At 38.8% G+C, this 24,192-nt stretch overlaps 1 protein-coding gene across 1 annotated transcript in view; it reads right to left on the bottom strand.

Moving 5' to 3' along the window:
* epha5 (EPH receptor A5) overlaps window positions 1-24,192 on the bottom strand; it is an 80,536-nt gene that overhangs the window by 54,140 nt on the left and 2,204 nt on the right. The window contains exons 2-3 of the mRNA XM_077585620.1: window positions 19,685-19,749; window positions 6,340-7,054 (exon numbers count right to left, since the gene is read on the bottom strand). Of these exons, the coding sequence (XP_077441746.1) occupies window positions 6,340-7,054; window positions 19,685-19,749 (780 nt within the window). The remainder of the gene's footprint in view (window positions 1-6,339; window positions 7,055-19,684; window positions 19,750-24,192) is intronic.

The raw sequence follows: 24,192 nt of genomic DNA, 5'->3' as shown, positions 1-24,192 counted from the left end.
CATCTGCCCACTTGTGTCCTCAGTTATCCGTCCTCAGCGGCCGTCGCCCCAGAAACAACACTCATCCATCTCTTTGTCTATTTGGCCTCACACCCGGTGGTGCGAAATCTTCCATTTCTCTCCCATCCACTTGTTTTCCCATCACTTCTCTCGTGCTTTTTATCTGTCCGTCCATCTATGCACACCCCCTTGTTTGCAGTATAACGCCCCCCAAACCCACCCCCCACCCGTTCTTGTCTTGCTCTATAGGCTCAATGTGCTGACAGTGCCGCCGGCTCGTACCAATTATCCCGGATAAAGTTATGCCAACGTTTATACATTTCACAAAGGAATGCGCAGTATCTGCCACCTCACACAACTGCAATGTAACAAACAAGGAAGTATCAAAACGTGCTTCATATGCAAATCTATTTACTTCCTAGTCGTCTTTTCCTGGGCCGTAACGTAAAGAAAACGACTTTACTGTTCTGTTTTTTTTAAAGTGTTAAATAATAGTTTTACAGTCATTACGTGTAATATAAGTTTTAAAGACCGTGTGGAAGTGAATTCCAAGGCCACCCTGAACCCGCGGTAATATGTCGAAAGTGGGAATGCTAACTAGCAGGAAGTCTGCCATGTAGTGTGAACCACAAAATAAATTATGAAAATTAGGGGGGGCAAAATGAGTGCGTTAATTTTGAGTTAATTTAAAGTTCCATTAACGCTTCTCTTTTTTTTGTGTGTGTGTGTGTGTGTGTGTGTGTTTTTTTTTTCTCCTGGAGAGCTCAGTATTGTTCATTTGGTAATTTTACCGATTTGACATCATCATTGCTCTCTTATTTTTATTTTTTATTTTTTGTATGTGGGTGAGAATATGTATGTGCGTGTGTGTGTGTGCTTCTCTTTTTTTTTTTAACGCACGATTAACCCCAATACATCTTGTACCGCTCCCGCCGATACGTTTACAGCCGATCTTTTTTTCGATCAGATCAAACAGGCGTGGTTTAAGCAGAACGAAACCAATGAGCGCAGATGGCGGCCGGAAACAAACCTAACAGACGAATGGATGCTGCAATAAATTATGTTCTCGCAGAATTTCTCACCGTTTTTTTTTGTTGAATTTTAACAGCGTGAGGAGTTTTGTGCATTTTTATCTGGTAAAGATGTTCGTGATCCCCAAAGAGATTTTCATCCGTTGCCTTGAAACAAAATGTGCATCGTCCAATCAGCTCGACGTATTGTATAGCAAGCCCCGCCTTTCCCAAAACGGGTCTGCCCCGTTAAGTACCAGATTGATAATGTGAAAAACTCCCTTGCGTAAATCACAATTATCAATCTGGCTGGCGAGGTTAATTAATGACTGCCGCTTACTTGGAAAGCCTGTACTGGGGAAATTTCAGTCGTACCGCAGCAGACGCGTCCACGTTGAAATTTAGCAGCAATAATTGTAATAATAATGCATATATTTGTGGAGACTGGGGTCAAGTTGTGTTTTTTACAATTTTAAAAATGTGCAGAATTTCACAAGTTACTTCATATTAAAGATTAAATAGCTCTTGCTATGAAAAGAAGAACGCACGTGAGCTGTCGCCAACTTCTTACAAATGCAATTGTGCCATCTGGTGGCAGAAAAATGACTTCAACACAAATCAATATCACACTCATTTTTTTTTTTTTTACAGTACAGTACATCTTTTTAATTGTAACTCAATTTTATGAATTATTATGAAATTACTGTATCAATGACTTAAAGATGCAGCCATGTTTCTATTAGTTTAGCATTTTTTCCACTTTTATGTTAACAAGAGTGAGAAAACCTAGAAAAAAATATTTTATTGTACATTTAGAACGGATACAAATTGAAGCCATGCGATTATTTACGATTTAATTTTTTTTATTGCCTGACACCCCTAATGTACCGGTAAATGGTTAACTTTACCTTAAGTCATATAGAGTGGAAACTGGACATTTATTTGGCCAAATTAAAGTGACCAGTCTATCCTGTAAGCATGCTGCATAAACTGAAAATCTCAATTTAGGGGGGGACAAATACAGCAAATTCGTATCTCTCCAAATATGCATTTCCAAATGTGTGTGTACCGCGTAGGGAAGTGACAACGACCTACGTTGCAATATGTTCCCTGTGAAAACCACTTAACACTGAGCGGGTATACTGTAATTCAAGTGATTGTTTTCCACAAACAGAGACATAATGTAGCGATATGAAGAGGGTCCTGCTGCTTATGCTGTTGGAGTGCTAATGTAGGTGGTTGTATTAAAAAAAAGCCAAAGAGGGAGGAAGTGAGAAATTGGGAGACAATAAATGATTGACAGTGACATGGAGATAAACTGAGAAAGGCAAATGGAAAAGAAAAGACAACGCGAGCATGGGGGAAGATTGGAGGAAGTCAAGTAAAGATAAAAACGAGGCCGTGAAATAGCGGCGTGCGAATGAGCTACGCTAATAAAACGAGAGCGAGACAAAGGAGGTGCGAACGAGCTGCCCACCGCCGGTTGTGTCCCACGTTTACAAAGACCGCGTTAAATCATGCTCGGCTAGGCAGCGGGCAACATTTTCCCCAGATTGTGTTGCCCTCTGACCTGCAGCAATTCCCACTCAGTCAGGCATGCGTGCTTAAAACAGGTGCTGAATAGGCTGGACGTGGCAATAATGTGCAATTGGATTATTTTCACAGCATCGCCTCTCTTTTTAAAACAGCAAGAAAGGTCTAAATTGAAGTGAATGCAAAACTTTATAGCCGTTGCCGTGGCAACCGCATATTATAAAAAATTTCCGAGCCGTACGTAACTGTGGGGTCACTGGTGAACAATGTTCGGCTTACTACTTTGCATTGGCGTCAGCCAAACTGACTGTATAATATTGTTTATTATTATTATTATATTTCACACTTGGTCATGTGACACACACAACTTTTTTTTTTTCTTATACACTTACTTTTGGTTATTCATATTTTTTTTAAATTATAGTTTAATAACGTGTTAGGTGATATCGCATTTCTTGTATTTTTCATTGTTTTTGTCCTCTCTGAGTTTTTCACTTGATTAAGCGAACTTCGCAAAATTTGAAACGCAGCACATTTGCCTCAGTATAATCTCAGAAAGTGAAACTACTTACATGTGCTGACAGAGCTAAACTAAGACACACTAAATACTGTAGCTGAGAATTTATAAGTTCTCAATTATTACCTTTAGCTTGAACGTCACACACGTGACTGGAGAATGATTCTTAACCCGTGGGCAGTATTTTATTTTGAAATGGCTTGGTCAGAACCAACAAAAAGCCAAAAAATGGTCACAATAACGCCTAGGGGTAGACAGCAAAATACTATAATTTAAATATATTTGATCTACATTCAGCCCCCGCCTCCCAAAATCTTTTTCAGCTTGTTTTCAAATAAACTCTCTGGAAGTCCTCGCAAAACAAACACAACAACAAACACACGACACAGATATCAAACTCAAATGGAGAAAATATTTTCTTTCTCATTAGAACCTTTCAGAGAGCTGGCAGAGTGACAGCCTCATTTGCATGCAGAAGCGTAAAAACTACTGTAGCTTCATTAATCGTTCGACGAGTCACATTTATTTGTTTTGCTCCATCGCCGATGCCAGCCATGTGCACTGGCGAGCAGTGAGACATCTTTTATGCCGAAATGAATGTTGAACAAGCAGTAATAATTAGCATTTAACACAACTTTTTCCTCCTGAAGCGGAAAACACTAATACGCGTTCAAATGAACAGCACGTAATGTTCCGTAACCTTCAAATGTCCGTGCCCTAAAAAAGGCAGCAAAGACACGGGACTCACATTGTATTTTACGTTGACAGCCAAATTTGTTTTTGTGGTTTTCATGCCAGAAGGAGAAATTCTCCTTGAGGCTCAGACAAAACGTGGTCTGCACTTTGTGCTGTCAGTTATAAAACGCTGATATTCGCACCACGCCTTTATGAGAAATTGAATTTACAAGTCTTCTCAAGTAACTCATTTTACTCCTATGACACCCTATTTCCTCAGATGTGGTTTTAAGCTTGTTACGCTACATATTAGCTTGTCGCATTTAACCCTGGAGAACCCAAGAACCCTTTTCTTCTTTGGAAAATCATGAATTATACATTAAATGACTGCTATAAGTTCACTGAACAACAAAATATATTTATATTTATTTATATTTATATTTTTTTAAATTTTAACCCTTGTTTTTTGAACTAGCTCAGAGTTGCTAATTTATCAAAATATATATATATAAAACATACTCCTAGGCATTCTGCAACATGATATGAAATAGATTAACAAAAAAAAAAACACAATTTTACCATCTGATGGTTTGCTGAGAAGATGGTTTTGCTTGGATTGATTTCCAGCTCAACAAAACAGCATGTTGGCAGCCATCTTGTCACCGCCACTCTGGCTCATGTAAGTGCAATATTCATCCACTAGATGGCCCCATGCAGGGGTCAGAAGTGGCACTCTGGACTTTTGAAGTAAAATTTGTAAAAAAAAAAAAAGGTCTTTGTTATTTGAGTAGCAGAATTTATAGGGGCCAAATTTGACCCTGTGTGTTCTCCAGGGTTTTAATCACAAACTGAAGTGAAGCCGGCAAAGTAATTTAAAGTAGTTTATCGCGACTTTCCGGGAGGGTTGCGCGATGGAAAACTAGACGTGCTAAATGGTCCTTGATAAAAACCCGCCACACAGCTTGGGGACAATGGAACAACAAAGTGGACCGGCGGGGCACACATGGGGGGTAGATTGGCTGTCTTGTAATCAGAAGGTCACTCGACTCGCTGAGCTCCACAGCTCATATTGTTTGTCCTTGAGCAACACTGAACCCCAAATGACTAACGACTCAAGTGCGCGATGGAGCGGGAACATGTGCGTGAAATACTAGTCTAGGATTGTGATACAGTCAAAAGGTCCCAGTAACTGTTTGGGAAAGAACAGAGCACTTTAAAGTGATTGTATAGAAAAGTTTTCTTGGTACTTGGATTCAAGATCAAGCGGATAATCGGGTCGAGATGTAGCCTGAGCTAGCAAAGAATGACTCAAAAGTCTTTTGCGCTGAATTTTTCTTTTTTGTTAGTAAGAGGTTTGATTCTGATAAAACTGCTATCCAAAGTTAATTTATAGGTTGGCGTCATTTACAAATTTGACCTTATATTTCACTTAACGGTATGACTGTTTCCGCCAAATGGTTCAGCGCTAGCTAGCTACAACATGCAAATAGCCACACTGCAGCATGAGACAGTGCCTAAATAAATTATTCAAATACGGTTTATACAAAAAAGACAAAACTGTACTGTAAGTGTGTAAAGAAATATTCAATTTATTTTATTGTAAATCTAAAAAAAAAAAAAGGTGAACAATTCTCTGTTGAGCAATTAGCTATCTAGCTAGCTACCTCGTTAGCTGTTTTTCCACTGCACCTGGCAACCTAAAGAAGGGTAACTGAAAGTTAGCTCAGTTCGAGTCTGATACAAATCAAACCATTTGGTGGAAATGGTGTTTGATACACATAAAAAAATATATACAACATAAAATTCACCCAAAAACAATTAGAGATCATTTTATACCGTATAGCATTTTTCTTTAAAATTGCATAACATAATGTGTAATTTTCTAACCTTCTAATTTCGGCCACAAGTGGGCGGCTGATACTGAAATTGGCCACCGTCACGAGAATTGATACCTTAAAATAAGAGAACGTTACGAACTTGAACGAACCCTGACAGGAAATCAGCATTCGCTAGCATCGCTAAACGTTCGTCCCTCAGCAAGTTATGGCTTCAATTTACTCGGCGTATCCAAACATTTTAAACAACAACGTTGAGGAATGTCTCGAAAACCCCAAAATTATTTCAGAGGAGGGTGCCCGTTTTGCTGGCGAATGACAAGAAACTAAAAAAAAAAAAGCATGTGGGTTTTCGTCTCAAGTGTTGCTTGTCGTTTGAGAATTGAGTGATTTTTTTGTGCTTGCGTGGTCAGAACTTTTCTTAAAGATGTACAGAATAACAACGATAATCGCATATATGCTGTGACAGCGCGCAGACGGTCTTGTTAAAAAGAGCATCGGAGAAAACAAGAGAGGACAGCGTGCACATGGGAATGTCAGTTGACGTCGGAGGTGGGAATGTTTGGCTTCAGGCTTAGCGGAAAGGCAACTGTAAGAGAGCAGCAAAGTGCTTCGAGGCTCAGGGGAAACAAACCCTCCACTAAGCCAAGAAAAAACATGCACTCAGTAAAAAAAACAAAAAAAAAAAACACTCTCGGATAAATAAAGACACCAGATGAACAAAAGCAGGCAACGCGATCACAAGTTAAGCAAAGTTTTTTGTGCTCACCTTGACAGGATCCGAGGATTTCTTCAAATCCCGGCTGGCAGACGCACTTCCCGATGGGAACCAGCCATTCGCCCTCGGTGCTGCAATGCATCCTGGGAGGCTCGTATAACGGCAGAGAATTGTTGATGCAGCGACCCACCACCTCCACTAACTGCGAGGCCTCCGAACCCGGGATGGTATCGGAGAACTCGGCCAGGCTCTTCACAAGAAGCGGGCACCGTTTGTAGAAAACCCGCACGGAAACGAGAGCGATGCAGGCTCCCAAATCCTGAAAGGCCAAGAAGAAGCCCTTGCGGGTCAAAGGGCCCAAATCGCGGACTTCGGTGTTGAGCTTCATGACCCGATCCCCGAGGTCAAGCTCAGTGAAGCTCTCGTCAGCCGCGATGGTGTCGATTTTGATGTACTGGCTCTCTTTCAACGCTCTGTCTTCCTCCTCCGTGATCCCCTCGCCGTCCCCCATTTCTCCATCCTCCAATTCACCCCCGTCCGTTTCATAGTAATACATGTTAAACGTCTCCTTGCAAGTTCCCACGCCTCCGGGGAGGCTGTTGCAGTCTCTCAGGGTGAACTTGAGCTCGATGTAAACCCGCTGGGCTCCCTCGGTCAGTATCCAGTTGGTGTGAAGCCAGTTGTTCTGGTTCTGCTCCATGACCCGACACACTTGGTAGGTGTGGATGGGGGCGTAGTCTTCGTCGACTTCCCCGATTTCTTCCCACTGGTGCAGGAATAGAAGAAAAAAACTCAAGTCAGACTCCATGGACACTAGTTGCCTAGTACCTGGCGATTCGATTCGTATCACGATTCATGGGTCACGATTCGATTCGATACCGATTAATCCCGGTACAAATCTATAAATTGATTATTTTTGATTTTTTTTTACTCAAATTTAGAAAATACTAATGAGTAAACGTCAACATGTACACTGTAAGATTTGTATGAAAATGTATTTATTTATCTGAAAATTCAGGTTGCAGCCTTTTTCATGTCTGAACAGCACTGAAATAAAATATTAAGGCTTAATGTCCGTCCGTCCGTCTTCTTCCGGTTATCCGGGGTCGGGTCGCGGGGGCAGCAGCTTTAGCAGGGAAGCCCAGACTTGCCTCTCCCCAGCCACTTCAGACAGCTCCTCCGACGGGATCCCAAGGCGTTCCCAGGCCAGCCGAGAGACATAGTCTCTCCAGCGTGTCCTGGGTCGTCCCCGGGGCCTCCCGCCGGTAGGACATGACCGGGACACCTCCCCAGGGAGGCGTCCAGGGGGCATCCGAACCAGATGCCCGAGCCACCTCAACTGGTTCCTCTCAACGTGGAGGCTTAATGTTCCATTAAAATAAAAATTTTCCATGCTTAATGTGTGAATACTAACCCTAAGCAAGACGTTTTGTTGAATATTCCGATTAAAAAATTGATGTTTAAAAATCGATTCGGCCGCATATCGAATCGATTCAAGAATTGTGCGCTGTAATATCGCGATATATTGCCGAATCGATTTTTTCTAACACCCCTAATGGACACAATTTCTCTTCTTCAAAATCAGTGTGTTAAGAACTTTATTGATTGTGGGAACGCGGAAGCATTCCACAAACCGATTTACATTGTTCAAATTTCAACTTGCTTCAAATATTCACGCCTCCCAAGGTAAATATTGTCTGATTCCACATGACTTACAGTAGTCGCACAATTTAACATTAAATAACTTTTCCCCATTCATTTTTTAATGGGACAGACATTGAACTTGATATCACTTTCCACGCTCACTTCCATATATATAACTTAACATCATTACCAGGTGTCTGATAGCAGCAGGAGGTCATAATTTTATAATTTATCTCTCAATTTAGTTCATAAGCATTCCACATGCATTCAAATCTTAGCATTCAGCTATTAGCATTAGCTAACGGCAGAAAGGCTATTAGTCTAGTTTTAAATCATCAAATCTAACAGGGTTTCTCAGATTACATTTCATCACAAATAGCTTCACAAAGGCTCCAGACCATTACGGGCCGGTTTGGAAACCATTTCAAGCATTCATCTGCGTTTTGAGGAAGTTAAATGATTTAACATTATACACAGGTGAAGAGAGTAAGAACCATGAAAATCGAGTCAAAATGAGGCACGGCGAAGCCCTTTTACGAGGCTTAACATGGAAAGAGGAAAGTATATAAAAAGCTGTGAGTGGCTCAATGTGGATAGCAAACTAATCCTCATCCCTTCCACCTCATTTCCCCTCAGTCCAAAAGAGTAGAGGGAGTTAGGAGTTTATACATTTACCATAAACGAGGGGCGGCGTTCCTGACAGCAAATTTTTTTTGAATTAGCATACTTGTAGATGAGCTCATCTGTGAGTCTTGAACAGCCAAACCTGCTGAAAAGTTACAGTCTAGTCATCCCTGAGTGTGTGTGCGGGTTTATATCACGTCATGGGGACCATTTTTCTGGGTTTTTACTATCATTGTGGGGACATTTTGGTGGTCCCCATGAGTCCAAACCTCCTTTTGAGGGTCAAAACTTGGTTTTAGAGTTAAGGTTTGAATTGGGTTATGGTTGAGGTTAGGGTAAGGAACGAGGTTAGGCAATCTTTTTTTTTTTGGGGGGGGGGGGGGGGGGTTACGGGAAGTGGCTAGGAAATGCATTGTTTCAATGAAGATGTCCCCACTAGACATGTAAACCCAACTGTGTGTGTGCGTGTTTATATGACATCATGGGGACAATTTTCTGGGTTTTTACTACCATTGTGGGGACCACGTGTCCTTGTGGGGACATTTTGGTGGTCCCCATGAGTCCAAACCTCTTTTTGAGGGTCAAAACGTGGTTTTAGAGTTTAGGTTTGAATTGGGTTATGGTTGAGGTTAGGGTAAGGAATGGGGGTAGGCAATCTTTTTTTTTTTTGGGTGGGGTTAGGGGAAGTGGCTAGGAAACGCATTGTTTCAATGAAGATGTCCCCACTAGACATGTAAACCCAACTGTGTGTGCATGTGCGGGTTTATATCACATCATGGGGACAATTTTCTGTTTTTTTACTATCATTGTGGGGACCACGTGTCCTTGTGGGGACATTTTGGTGGTCCCCATGAGTCCAAACCTCCTTTTGAGGGTCAAAACTTGGTTTTAGAGTTTAGGTTTGAATTGGGTTATGGTTGAGGTTAGGGTAAGGAATAGGGTTAGGCAATCAAATATCCCCACTAGACATGTAAACCCAACTACGTGTGTGTGTGTGTGTGTGTGTGTGCGGGTTTATATCACATCATGGGGACTATTTTCTGGGTTTTTACTATCATTGTGGGGACCACGTGTCCTTGTGGGGACATTTTGGTGGTCCCCCTGAGTCCAAACCTCTTTTTGAGGGTCACGACTTGGTTTTAGAGTTTAGGTTTGAATTGGGTTATGGTTGAGATTAGGGTAAGGAATGGGGGTAGGCAATCATTTTTGATGGTTGGGGAAGCGGCTAGGAAATGCATTATGTCAATCAAATATCCCCACTAGACATGTAAACCCAACTGTGTGTGTGTGTGTGTGCATTTAGAGAGTTTGGATGCGAACAATTCCCAGTGTGTGTATGTGTCAGACAGTGGCATTAATTCCTTCTGCAACTCTCCTGGGATGTGGCTATTATCTGCATCGCTAGCACTCTCCCATGGCTAATACAGGCGCTTTATCATGTCAGCGTAATATGGCCAGAGGGAGCAGACTATGATCTGGTGTTATAGCTTAATAGCCCATATTAATCATCCTTTCTGCGGCTGCTGTACACAACCTTGTGCCTTTGTCTCCCCCCCGTCTCTCTGCGTCACTCTTCTTCCACCTGATTACTTTTCATTTCTCCCCATCTTTCTTCCTTTTGTTTAGGTCGTAATCATCCACTTTGTTGGGCCATTTCCGTATTGTAGACAGTATTGTTGATTGATTTTGATTTTGATTTTGCTGCTAGTAAGAATTGAACATACGCGCATGCTTATGGGTTTTCGCGACAGTTATGCGTCCCAGACCGGAGCCCCTGCGCAGACATTAAGCTTCTTACTGGTTAGATGACACACAGATCCTGCAGCCTTCAGTGAGCTTCACACACGCAGCTTAGCACACATACAAACACACATACACAGACATTGACATGCTGGAACCCCTGCAGCAAAAAATCTTGTATTACGAACGTGATGGGAGCTAAATACATTCCGATGAACCAAGTTAATAAGTCATCAAAGACCAATTTGTTTGACGAGAAACAAAGAATAGAGACAAGGCCCTTGCCATTAAAACTTTAATTAAGAGTATGATTAGTGAATTAGTGTTAGGCATTGAGGCATGAGGCGACCAGTGAGCACGGACACAACGAGTCTCAATAAATAGTGTCTAATTGGTGGTAAAATGAAACAAAACGGCAATACTGGTTTACATTTAAATAAATCCTCAACGGATATTTATTTAGGTCCACTTGACTAATGTGACACAAGCTTAAATGTTTTGTTTTAATTAAGAGGTAATCATTTATCAATATGTTCCATTATTGTGGTCGTAAATTGCTGTGGAATAGAACTGTATTAGGTCATTATGAATAATGTTTTCACCATTTCGGTTGCCTTTTAGTATGACCGTGTGATACAGATTTCATAGAGGACGTTATTAAGTTGTGGAGGTGGACCTGATGGTGAGTGTTTATAAAAAAAAGAAGTTATTTTCGATTCATAATTTGAAAGCAAAATTCCAACCATTTATTCAATTCAATTCAATTCAATATAACTTTATTCATCCCCTAGGGAGAATTGAGAAATTGCAACGATCACGTGATTTTGAGCTGAACGGTATCGGCAGAACAAGATCACACTTTTTAAGTTTCTTAATTTCTTAAGTCAAGAATTCACTTGATTTATTTAAACCACTGCTGACTTACAATCATATAAAAAAGTTATCATGCTGGGATACCTTTATTCAAAAATTAAGACAATTATATATATATATATATAGAGACATATATATATATATATATATATATATATATATATATATATATATATATATATATATATATAGCCTATCCTGGAGCCTATCCCAGCTGGCTTCGGGCAGTAGGCGGGGTACACCCTGAACTGGTTGCCAGCCAATCGCAGGGCACACAAAGACGAACAACCATACTCAGAATCACACCAGTTTGTTCCTCAACCCTTGAGTGACTTTTATTAGGTTTTTTTTTCCCTTCAATTCTTTATTTTAACTCTCTTCCAAGTGTAACTATGACTCTAAAACTGAGTCTATTTGGTCCCGCTCTAAATAGAGTCAAATATACTCTACAGAATTGACTGTGTGCTGTTGAGGTGCCCTTGAGCAAGGCACCGATCCCACAACCTAAAACCCCTGAAAATCAGTGATTGTGTGCCTATTTCACTCTCTTCTCGCATGCATGTCTGTGATCTGGAGCTCTGTGATAAAAAAAAAAATTAAAAAATAAAACATCTAGAAGAACGCATGTTACCCTTAAGGGATAATAAGTAATTGAGGTACAAACAAAAAATATATAAAACTTAAATCTCACTGTACCAACTTCCCTTTTGATGCAGTTCAATTAACCCCCTCAAGACATCAAGACAAGAGATTTATCTTCTCTGTAACAGAAATGCAGCAAAATATTCCACATAAATCGCAGACGTTGCTCTGAAGAGTTGGGAAAATAATGACAAGGTTTTGATCACCGGAGGTTCATCCGTTCAGCCTCTATTTCACCTCAGCATCCTGCTCCACTTGCCGTCCTTATCACTGGCATGCAAACACTCCAGAGTCCCTGTAGGCTTCCCTCCAGCTCCTCATTAGTGTGTGTGTTTGTTTTGCTGACTATTACGTGCATGCGTGTTTGTCACATCAGTCAGCGGACCCCCCGCGGCTGCGCCGAGTGCCCTCCCGGCACTGCGAAGCTGTCTCCAACTTATTATTACCGCCTATTACAGCTGACCGCCATGACACTGTAATAGAACGGCCCTCCCCGCTCTTTATCCATGAAATAAACACCACCGCGACCACCACTGGCAACACCCTCACTTTTTTTTTTTTTTTTTCAAACTTCCCAGCTGACTCTGCTGTCCATCACTATAATCATGTTGCTACTACGTGTCCTCTATTATTGCTTTAATCACACGGTTTAAAATACACAACATCACAGGTCTAGATTTCCTAGCTAGGTTTAGCTCTTCATACTACCTGTAAAATATTTTGCTCCTTTAAGAGGACATGGGGACATGGAGAGAGCACCCCCCCCCCACCAAAAAAAAAAGTCCCAAAAAAGCTAAATCCACCTGTCTTTAGCCAACTCAGAGGGCGGCCATTTTGTCACTTGCCGACATGTGAAAATGACATCACAGTTGCTTTGGGCCCAGGAAACAACCAATCACGGCTCAGCTTGCAAATGTCACGTGAACCAAACTCGGAAAACAGTGATTAGTCATTTTCAGTTGACAGCACGAGACAAAATGGCCGCCTCCAGAGATGCATGAAAACAGGTGGATTTTACCGCTTAATTCATATTCCACAAATGCAATATTAATCAGAATGCTGTATTTAGACTCGTGAAAGCACATTTAACATATTTTTGTAAAGAATATTTAGGGGTTTTAACAAAAGGGCACCAACAATGTCGTCCTCATGCACATGCAAATTCGACTCATTATAAAGAAAAATCTACAATAATGAAGAGTAAGTGAAGGTCATTAATATTTAACATCGTTCAACTTTCTCCTCGTTTTAGATTCAAGCTGGTAGTCTGCCATTGAGCATTGGTGCTTAACCATCAGCCATTTTTGTGACTGTGTATGTGTGTGTTCAGCACTTTTGTCACTCGTCCGCCCTTATCTCGGGCTTCTCGTGCTGAATCAGCAAGACAGTCGACGCATGCCTGAATTTTTGTTCAGGCGAGTGAATCCGTCGTTGCGCCAATGTGTTTTCATAGACGAGCTGGTGGGGGAGATTTTGAGAGCGGAGGACAGGCAGCAGGTGAACAGTGATCAAATCTTCAACTTGAGCTGAAGAGTGATCACGTGTAAGTTTACATACAAATGGTTTGAATCGGGACCTTAGAAAAGTGAAGGAGATCACGCTCTCAGACTGCCAGATGTGTTCTTTGTCTAGGATGAAAGGATTTTATATAAACCAGCATGAGTGCCTGGAAGTCTGTTAGTTTTGCTAATAGTGCAGTCAGAAAGTTAGTTAGTTTTAAGTAATAAGGTTAATTTAAAAAACTAAATGTCGCCCAAAATACGTACATAAATGCTAAAAATGGTCCATCATGTCCTCAACCTGTAGTTTTGCTCGTTACCATAACATTTTGGTTTGGTCATGTGATGATTATAATGCAAGCGCAAAGCAGTTATGACATTAAAGTCAACCTTAAACATTTCTTGACAATAATATGTTATGTGTGACTTCACTAGTCTAAATGACATTCTGATTAATATAACATTTGTGGAATAAGAGTTATGAAGCAAAATCCTGCCATTTTTAGCCATTTTAGGGAGCGGCCATTTTGCCACTTGCTGTTGACTGAAGATGACGTCAGGTAACAACCAATCACAGCTCTGCTTCAGAAAACAGGTGAGCTGCGATTGGTCGTCGCCTGAGCCCTGAGCAACACTGATGTCATCTTCAGTCCAACCAGGAAACGTAAATACAAGAAACTGACGAGGTAACGAGGACCACCTGGTTGACAAGACACGCGTGGCTGAAGGAGCTGATTGGTCAACAAAAAGGACCGGGATAACGAGCACAGACATGGACAACAGGACAAAACCAACAAAAACACATATCAACAAGACAAAACCAACAAAAACACATATCATGTAAACAATATTAACTAATTTACTGCCATTGACGGCTATTGACGTCAAAAATTCATTTAGTTTAACATTTTTTTCCACTTTTGTTAACGAGAGTATGAAAACCTAAAAATTGTTTTTTATTGAACATTTAGAGCAGATATAAAATTTATGATTAATCGTGAGTTAACTATTGAAGTCATGCGATTAATTACAATTAAAAAAAAATTAATCGCCTGACGCGATTTAAAAAAAAGAAAAGATTATTAAAAAATCAGCCGATTTAAATTTTTAATCATAATTAATTGAATGACTTCATGAGTTAACTCACGATTAATCACAAATTTTATATCTGTTCTAAATGTACAATAAAAAAAATTTAGGTTTTCATACTCATGTTAACAAAAGAGGGGGGAAAAAAAGTTAAACTAATAGAAATAGTTAAAATGAATATTTGACGTCTATAACCGTCAATGGCAGTGAATGAGTTAATAGTATATAATATTGATTAATTATATAGATTTTTCTCTAGTACAGGTTTTGAACATATCCCCTGCAATAAATCGTCTCTGTACAACATTTACTGTCGTTTTCTTGCCAGATTTTGATTTTCAAATCATTCAACCGTGAGGCCTCCACAGAAAGGCAGTTCATATTCCAAGCATGCACCAAACCCCATCAGATTTCGAGGTGTGAAAAAAAGTAAGTAGCCACTGTAGCCTGCCTGTTCTGAGAGTTGTTTTGTTCCCTCCAATCTCACGCCAGCTGGCAGCTGGCAATCAGTTGCCACGTGAGTTTTCAGCTTCAGTTTTTAAAGCCCAAATATTTCCATCAGTCAGCCTTTGTCAACACGCTTGATGAGTCCAGTAGATGACGGCGCAGATAACGGATCAAAATGGGCCTGGTTTTGGTTAGAATAACGGAGACAGGTGACATGGATGGAGCTGATGGGGAAAAATAATCCTTATTGTGACAACCATCCCTTTTATAGTGCCCTCTTTTATTATTTTTTTTCGCTTGAAGATGCAGTCGATAAAAGCCTTTACGAAATGGCATGCGAGCAGCAGCTCAGCTAATCTGCCATCACTCTCCGACACAATATGGGAGTCGAAATGGAGGAGGGATGGTCCCAATGGAAGAAAGAACAAAGTTAAGTGTTCTTGCCAGAACTTGCTTTTTTTGCGGCCTGGCCGTAACTTGCAAATATTTCAGGGTTGACTTCCATCCAAAAACTCTAAATATCCACGTTGTGCTCGTTTTGTCTTTCTTTTACAACGGTTGGCGCGACGCTGGCATATCAATCTGTTGGTAACCGCATGAAACGCTTCACGTTAAAGTTAAGAAAATTACAGATTGCAACAATTTTTGAAAGCATATGGTGCATTGGGAGTACATTAGTCCCTGTTTATTGTGGAGGATACATTCCAGACCCGTCTACAAGCTGTGTACTTCTGCGATATAAAGAGACCATAGGAGAGTTTTTTTTCATTTTTAATGTACAATACATACTTTTAGCGCTCCCACATGCTAGTGTTAATTTCCTTCATTAATAAACAATAACTGGGTCTAAATCAGTATGCATTTTCATCAACTAACAAAGACGAGGCGAAAATGTACTTCACTTAAAAAAAACTGGACTTAAATCTATGGACGTTTTACTTCGTGAACAAAAATGAGACGAAAATTATATTATTTTGTAAGATCTTATCTCTGCTAATCTGTCACTGTGACCCCCCCCTCCCCCCGCTTTCAAATTTGCAGCTAGCTAGTGCAACAAACACAAACACGTGGGATAGACAGGAGGTGGATTCACAGATGAAAGGTAAAAAAAATAAAAAATAATAAACTATAGTATAATGTAATATTAACGGCTACAACGCTCCAACATTGTTGCTAATGTTGCTCCGACCGTTAACTAACGGTTAAGTGATTGTCCTGACTAAAACTAGAATAAAATGTTGACCGTTTTTGTTGACTCAAACTAGACAAATAAAATTACGTTTTCCTTTGGCTAAAACAAAGACTAAAATGCTAGATTTATAGTCGACTAAATGTTAACGAAATAAAAACAGGATGAGGTTGACTACGTATGACTATGATGAAAACTAACAAGCATGTTTGAAACTGGACTCAAACTGAGACAAAATTTTAAAAATGGTGGATAAAATTAACACTACCACATGCTTCGACAATTACAAATCAAATGAATAAATAAATCAATAAATTAGGGGTGTCAAGCGATTTAAATTTTTAATCATAATTGATCGCATGACTTCAATAGTTAACTCACGATTAATTGCAAATTTTATATCTATTCTAAATGTACAATAAAATGTGCCATAAAAAAGTTTTATACTCTTTTAACATAAAAGTTTAAAAAATAATAATTAATAGAAACACAGCTACATCTTTTAGTCATTGATACAGTAACTTCATAATAATTCATAAAATTGATGTACTGTTCTGTACTGTAAAAACAAAAAAAAATAAAAAAATAAATAAAATAAAAACTTTTGAACATATAAACTCTTTTCTTTCTCCCTATTCTCGTTTTTCTTTTTTACTCCAACTTATATTTTATACTTGTAATGTGCTTTGTGTTTTCTTTGATTTGTGTTGAGGTCATTTTTCTGCCACTAGATGGCATAATTGCAGTTGTAAAACGGTTACAGCTCAATGCATTTTTCTTTTCATATTAAAAACGATCTAATATTTAACATTAAGTGCCTCGTGCAATTCTGCACATTTAAAAAATTGTAAAATAAAACTTGACCCCAGTCTCCACAAATATATGCATTATTGTTACATTTATTGCTGCTAGATTTTGACGTGGACGTGTCTGGTGCGTTGCGACTGGAATTCCCCCAGTGCAGGAATTACAAGTAATTGCGCTATAAAACTAGTAATTGCGCTACCACTATAAAAATTAAAAAAAAAATAGTGGCACAAAAACAATAGGGAACTCGCAGCGGTCGCTGCTCGGGCCCTAACTAGAGCTGCAAGCAGCTATGAAGGACCCTCGCCATCCAGGCCACTGTGGCGTACTGGCACGTTGGAATTATAACTTCTTTTTTTTTTTAATTGCGCTTAAACCTCAAATGGATCTTCTTTTTTCTTCTTTTTCCCCAAAATGAATTTTTCTTTGCCCAATTGGGGGATTGCATCATGGGATGTCAACAATCATAGTCAATTTAGGGCCTGTGAAACCCTTTGAGACTCTTTTGTGAGTAAGGGCTACATAAATAAAATCATTTGACTTAACTTTACTCTTGCATGTTTTGGTCCTTCATACACAATATCTGCGGCAAACAAAATGGCTTGTCCTCCATTTTTTCAACATGCACTTGGATATGAAATATATACAAACAACATTCAGAGATGGCTGCTGAAAAGGTAGATTTATGTTCTTGATATCAAGCCTTTATAACTGTTTTTCATAAAATATTGCTCCTTTAATTAAAAAGTGTCGTACACGGTTGACTTTGAACGGAAAATCTGCATTAAAATGATAATGGGACCGAGTAGGCCTGTCCTTAAACGCACCTTCCATGTGCTTTGTGTTGAAAGCAAACCGAAGCATTTGGTGGGGAGCGCAGACAAGAGAATAGGAAGGATGGCGAGATAAAACGACAAGCAGATGGCAACAAGGACATGAGGAGAAACGGGAGGCAAACAGGATAGATAGAAGAAGCCAATGTAAAAGATACGAGTGTGGATGGAGGAGGAGGAGAATGAAACAAACCATCTGGAATACGAGCCCAAAAAAATCCCCCTCCTTAACATCTTATTTAGCCGTAGAAGACTGCTGCTGCCAAGTCGGTGTGTGTGTGTGTGTGGATGCCGGTATGTGTGTGTGTGCGCAAACTAATAGAGGGCGCTCCAGATTGGTTCCATTGTAAACAGCTTCCACAATAAGAATTCTACTAGCGAACAACAGTAATTCCTGTTCCTCCCACAAATCATTTTATCATGACACAATATGTTAAATAGAAAACAAACACCAGCTTGCACTAAATTAAAAAAAACATTTAATATGTGAAAATGTTGTTAGGGGGTCTTTTATTTACCATCTCTCATGAATGTAGATATATACGCACTTGGATAAAACCATGAGGCATAATCACACTGGATTAATATGACTGTAAATATGTCTGCAGTTTAAGCACATCTCCACCATCGAGCAACAAGCAGCCTTAGAGGAGCCGTGATTAGAATTTAGAAGAAAAAAAAAGAGAGGTGAGAAATCACTATGGTCAGCACGACAGGTATACCTGAATATTTACAAGCAGGAGCCTTTACCATATATGGGATAATCAATGGGGATTAAATGGAGCTTTCTGGGATGATGTTGTGGAGATTATATTTATCCCAGGAATCATAACACATTTGACTGCAAGACGAGCATTCAACAATACGACTAACATTGATGTTTGTACAGTATCTATACCAGGTATCGGTATATCGGATCGATACTCGGGCTTAGTTCAAGGTATCAGTACTTGCGCCGGTCTGTTGTGGCTTAATAGAAAAATTGAAAATTAATTTCATGCAATTTGAAGGAAAAATGCTATATTGGGATAGCTAGTTCTTTCGTGACAACTGTGTTATTTATCAATAATAAATAATGACGCGTATCAAAAGTACTACCAGAATTGGTACTTGGTATTGGTATTCACTCAAGAGTTGAGTAAATTAACTTTTGCCAGTTAATTATATGAGGTCAAAACAGACTGACTTCATAAATATTGGAATATGTGAAGTCTAGAAAGATTTTTTTTAAATATATATATATATATATATATATATATATAGGGGAGGAGCTGGCTGAAGTGGCTGGGGAGAGGGAAATCTGGGCTTCCCTGCTAAAGCTGCTGCCCCCGCGACCCGACCCCGGATAAGCGGAATTGAAGATGGAACGGAACGGAACGGATATATATATATATATTTATATATATATATATATATATATATATATATATAAAACAAGTAGACCATTTATGTTCAGTGAAATACAGAAAATCAAAAAGTCTTTCTTTATTTCATATTTCAATTAACGCTGTATCCTTAGTGTTAAAAATGCACTTGTAAAGTATTGGCAAAAGCAGTTGTCATTTTTGTTAAGCGGAGTTGTCGGCGTCTGCTGAAAGTAACTAATGAAGTAACTTGTAATCTAAATTACATTATTTTAAAATCAAGTAATCAGTAAAGTAACTCAGTTACTTTTAAGACCAAGTAATCAGTAAAGTAACTCAGTTAATTTTAAGACCAAGTAATCAGTAAAGTAACTCAGTTACTTTTTAAAGTAACAAGTCAATCTTTAACTAGCCCTTCTACGGGGAATACTAGCGACATGGAAATCCACTCGCGACATGGAAATCCAATTCTTGGCCTGAGAATTAAGTGACGACTTTCAAATTTAATCCACCCTTTATAATTAACTAGGAGTTCTTGAAAACTTGAATGACCTTTAACTTTCCTATAACAAATCCAGCCATTTCACAATAACTTTTCCCCATGCGCTTATTCATGGTGAATGAATGACTTTCATGCACACTCACCCCATTTTTCGGGTATGCCACCCATCCGAGGTCTCCCATCACAGAGCGGGAATCCAGCAGATTAACTGTAAAAATGACAATAGCAGCGTGTTGAAATAAAAGACATCCCATGAAAGGGTATCACATATAGCTGATGTCCCCGTGGCGTCGGTTTTGTGTGATGCACTTGCTGATAGAATGCAAAGCAGCATTCCAGGCATCAAACGGTGTTGGAAATGCCAATGTGATCACATTAACATAACCACCAATTTACATACATCAATCCGAGCAGCGTTTACAGTCAAATACGCTTCGAGCTTTTGCACACAAACTCGACATTCCATATCGCTGACATGCATGACGTCACGCAAGACGTGAACATGAAGTGCGGCGCTTCACACATTTATGACCACCTGTCACGAAACCGACGAGACGTTACTTTAATGCGGACGTTTCAATTCCGGTGAGTTTGCCGTTCCAAACTGCATTCACATTTTCATACCCAAAACTGCTTCGGATTCATTGCCTCTTTTACGGCGGCGATTGCAATTTGACCCTGGAACAGTTTTTTTTGTTTTTTCTCTGGAGAGCTCAGTATTGTTCATTCGGTAATTTTACCGATTTGACATGTCATCATCATCATTGCTCTCTCTCTTTTTTTTATTTTTTATTTTTTTTAATTATTATTATTATTTTATTTTATTTTATTTTATTTTTTTGTATGTGGGTGAGTATGTGTATGTGCGTGCGTGCGAGTGTGTGTATGTATTCATTAGTTCACCTAAAACCTATTAAAAAATCTATTGTTGACCCTGGAACAGTTTGATTACATTTCTATTATTTCCTAGTTCTTTTTGAGTGACTTCCGTCCGTCCGTTTTGAGTGACTTATAAGATGAAAAAAAATGTCATTATTGTACTGTAGCCGCTTTCAAAATGATAGCAAACCTTTTTTTTTTTTTGGTGACAACATATGTCACTTTTACTCCAGCGTGATGCAAGAAAAAGCCTTTACTCCGTGCTCATAAATTTTACACCCGGCACTGTAACTGTCAGCGGCGCTCACATTGCCGAAAAATACCCCTTTGACAAAAATGTCATGTTTAACGTTTTGTTGTTATTATCATTTCAAATGGTTTGCCTTTGAACAGGTGGAATGTGTTGGCAAGTGAGAAACTAATTAAGTGTGCAAAGGTAATTTTCACATTAAATACTACACTGTTAACATGATTGAAAATTATGCACTGTAAAAAACAGATGGCTTTATTTCTTGTGGGCAAAGTTCACTTGTGTTTATCTCATCAGTGATAATGTTAATCATGTGTACTCAAACAATAAAAGTGAAAGTCCAACATGAAGGATCTTTTGTTTTTCTGTCCATGTTTGCCAGTTAGTTAGTAGAAAAACAACCTGTTCTCATGTGTAGTTTTTTTTTCCTCTTGACTTTTAAAATATTATAAATCAAAAGCATTTACAAGTTCCCAACGTTGTCAAAATGCCTTAAATGCACCATGTTTGTGTCGAAAATGTGGGATGTGAATGCGGTTCTGCCGTCAAAGTGTGTTTCAAACTGTTTAATGGCACACCAGTTGGAGATGACTGTAAAACTGAGCACGCCACAAAAAAAGAATTACACACATTGTGTATTTAAATACGAGACATGCTTCGTTTTTAAAACATCGCTAGCGCTACTGCTAAAGTCAATGTAAAATCCCATTGACATGCTAACAGCAAAATTAGGAGTAATATTCCTACAAAATAACGAAAGCTCACACTCAAATGCTGTGAAAGCACATACACATAAGTAAAAACAATACTCAAAAACACAAATTATTCTCAATCTGTGAAAAACGAGTTGCATTAATGGTGCTGAATCACAACTTTCTTTCAATGTCATTGTGTGTACACCATGGATGTTGGGCACAACACTGCCCCTAAGAGGCCATCACTATTATTTTGAATATTATTATTTTATTTTTAATTTATTTTCTATTTAGTTAGGTTTCCATCCAACCCATTTTTATTTGAATTTTCAAGAAATGTGAAACTCAAACTGAACGGAAATGCTACAAATTCTAAAAAGCGCCCCAAAATTCGCAAAAAAAGTTTTTAGGCTTAGAGGGGGTGGATTTTGAAGCGTATCGGGAAAAAGGATCATGCAAATTTTGGTTATGGAAACACATCGCACGTTTTGACCGGATATTACGTCACAAAGCAACCAAAGCAATGTCAGACGATAAAGTAAGGTATGTTTGGGGGGGGACGACGAAACAGAAATCTTTTTGGAATTAATTAAAGAAGCGAACATTAACGCTATTTTAGATGTAAAGCAGCAAAGAAACGCTACAGTTTATCAAGAATTACAAAAACAAACAGCTGCTTCCTTGTCTTCTTCTTCTTCTTTTAGATTACTGGTGGATGCCATCTTTATGGTGTATACCGCCACCTACAGCGGCGGAGTCCCCTCTCAATATTTGCAAAAAAAAGAACAGATGGAAGCGGGCATAAGTCGCATGTCCGTTTTGCGCATTTTCAGTAAATTTGCTTTAAAAAATTCTGTAAATTTGCTTAAAAAAAATTTTTAAATTTTTTTTTTTAATTGGAAACAATTGGACAGGTTTTCAAGGATTCAAAGTATTTTATTTTCATCAAAATTCAAGGATATAAAGACTGGAGAAAAACAACAACAAAAAACTGGAAGAAGAACTCCAAACTCCAAAAATGGACACGGAAAAGACTTTTGTATGGCAGAAGACCACAGGCACAGAACAAACAGTCTCAGGCACAGGACAAACCTTGTACTGTGCCTGAGACTATCTCCCTCTCCACGCCTTTTTCCTACACACTCCGCTAGTCTTAAAGTCTCTACTGCTCTGCTGAGAATAATAAAAGATGTCCTTTGGCGGCGATTAGTCAACTAATTAGGCCATAAAGAAGAGATAAGTGATGCTGAACTAGATCATATGGGATACGTGTCTGCTTTCACTCTACCTCCAACCATCTACAGTAACTCGTGACAATGATCTACTCAGGGCATTTAGAAGACTCGGCACAAAAGAAAAAAGAAAAAAAAGGAGCGCAATGATGATGACATATCAAATCGGTAAAATTACCGAATGAACAATACTGAGCTCTCCAGAAAAAATTAAAAAATAAAATAAAATAAATAAAAAATAAATAAAGAAGACTGGGCACTTTCGAATGTCACACTGAGACATTTTGAAGGATATTTTACATATTCTGATGAGTGCATAGATTTTTAGCTCGGGGAATCCTGTTCAAAATTCAGATTGGTAGCACTTATATGACCTCACTCCTATCAAAACGATCCGTTAGCTTGAATCGCACCGGTATGAGTTTAATGGCTTACCTTCTCAAGCATTACACACACAGCCACTTTATTCAACTCATTCCATGTAATTTAGCCAAATGTGGCAAATCAACACCATTAAGCGTGATGGCTTTGACCCCCCATTAATGTGCACCCTCGCATACCCGATACCATCCTCATTAATCCCATGTTATTATTATTATTAATAGGACCCGATGATCGTCACTAAAACAGATGTGTGAGCATTTTGTAGCAAATTGACATGTTTGGAGAAAGCCATCAATTAAAATGAGCATGGACTCGCTCCAGAAGCGGGAATTCATCAACGTGTAAATGTTTTCCCTCCAAAGAGGCTCATCAGTGATTTGACTAAACTCGACGAGAAGTTTCCTCACTCCTGGAGCCCGTATTTAAATATTAAAGAAGCCATTAGGGTCGTTGGTATTCACAGTTTGTTCCTCCGATTAATCATGAGTCTCACAAACAAAAGAATGAAAATTGCATTTGTCTCTAGCTATTAGATTGATGGAAATAACAAATTATACTGCAAAGCATGATTAGATGTATATAATTGTATGAAAATAATACAAACAATTGTTTACTCATAATCAAACTTTACACTGATCTGATCGGCTGGATCGGACGATATTTTACATTTTATGCAAAATTGCTGATCAGCTAAGCTGTAATGTTTTAACTCATTCACTGCCATTGACGGCTATAGACGTCAAAAATTCATTTTAATTATTTCTATTAGTTTAAATTTTTTTTTACTTTTGTTAACAAGAGTATGAAAACCTAGAATTGTTTTAATTGTACATTTAGAACAGATATCAAATTTGCGATTAATCATGAGTTAACTGGTGAAGTCATGCAATTAATTACGATTAAAAAATGTCATCGACTGATGCCCCAAATTTTTAATAATCTTTTCTTTTTTAAATCGCGTCAGGCGATTCTTTTTTTTATTGTAATTAATTGCATGATTTCAATAATTAACTCACGATTAATCACAAATGTTATATCTAAGTTTAGTCTAGTTTTAATGAACAATATTTTTTCTAGGTTTTCATACTCTTGTTCACAAAAGTGGGAAAAAAAATGTTAAACAAATAGAAATAGTTCAAATTAATTTTATAGCCGTCAATGGCAGTGAGTGAGTTAACATGACCAATCAATCAATGACGTAATTGATCGGC

Source organism: Vanacampus margaritifer, chromosome 14, assembly GCF_051991255.1.
Source record: "Vanacampus margaritifer isolate UIUO_Vmar chromosome 14, RoL_Vmar_1.0, whole genome shotgun sequence".
In the NCBI taxonomy this organism is placed as follows: domain Eukaryota; kingdom Metazoa; phylum Chordata; class Actinopteri; order Syngnathiformes; family Syngnathidae; genus Vanacampus; species Vanacampus margaritifer.
Note: the sequence above shows the minus strand (reverse complement) of the source record. Positions and strands in the feature narration are given on the sequence as shown.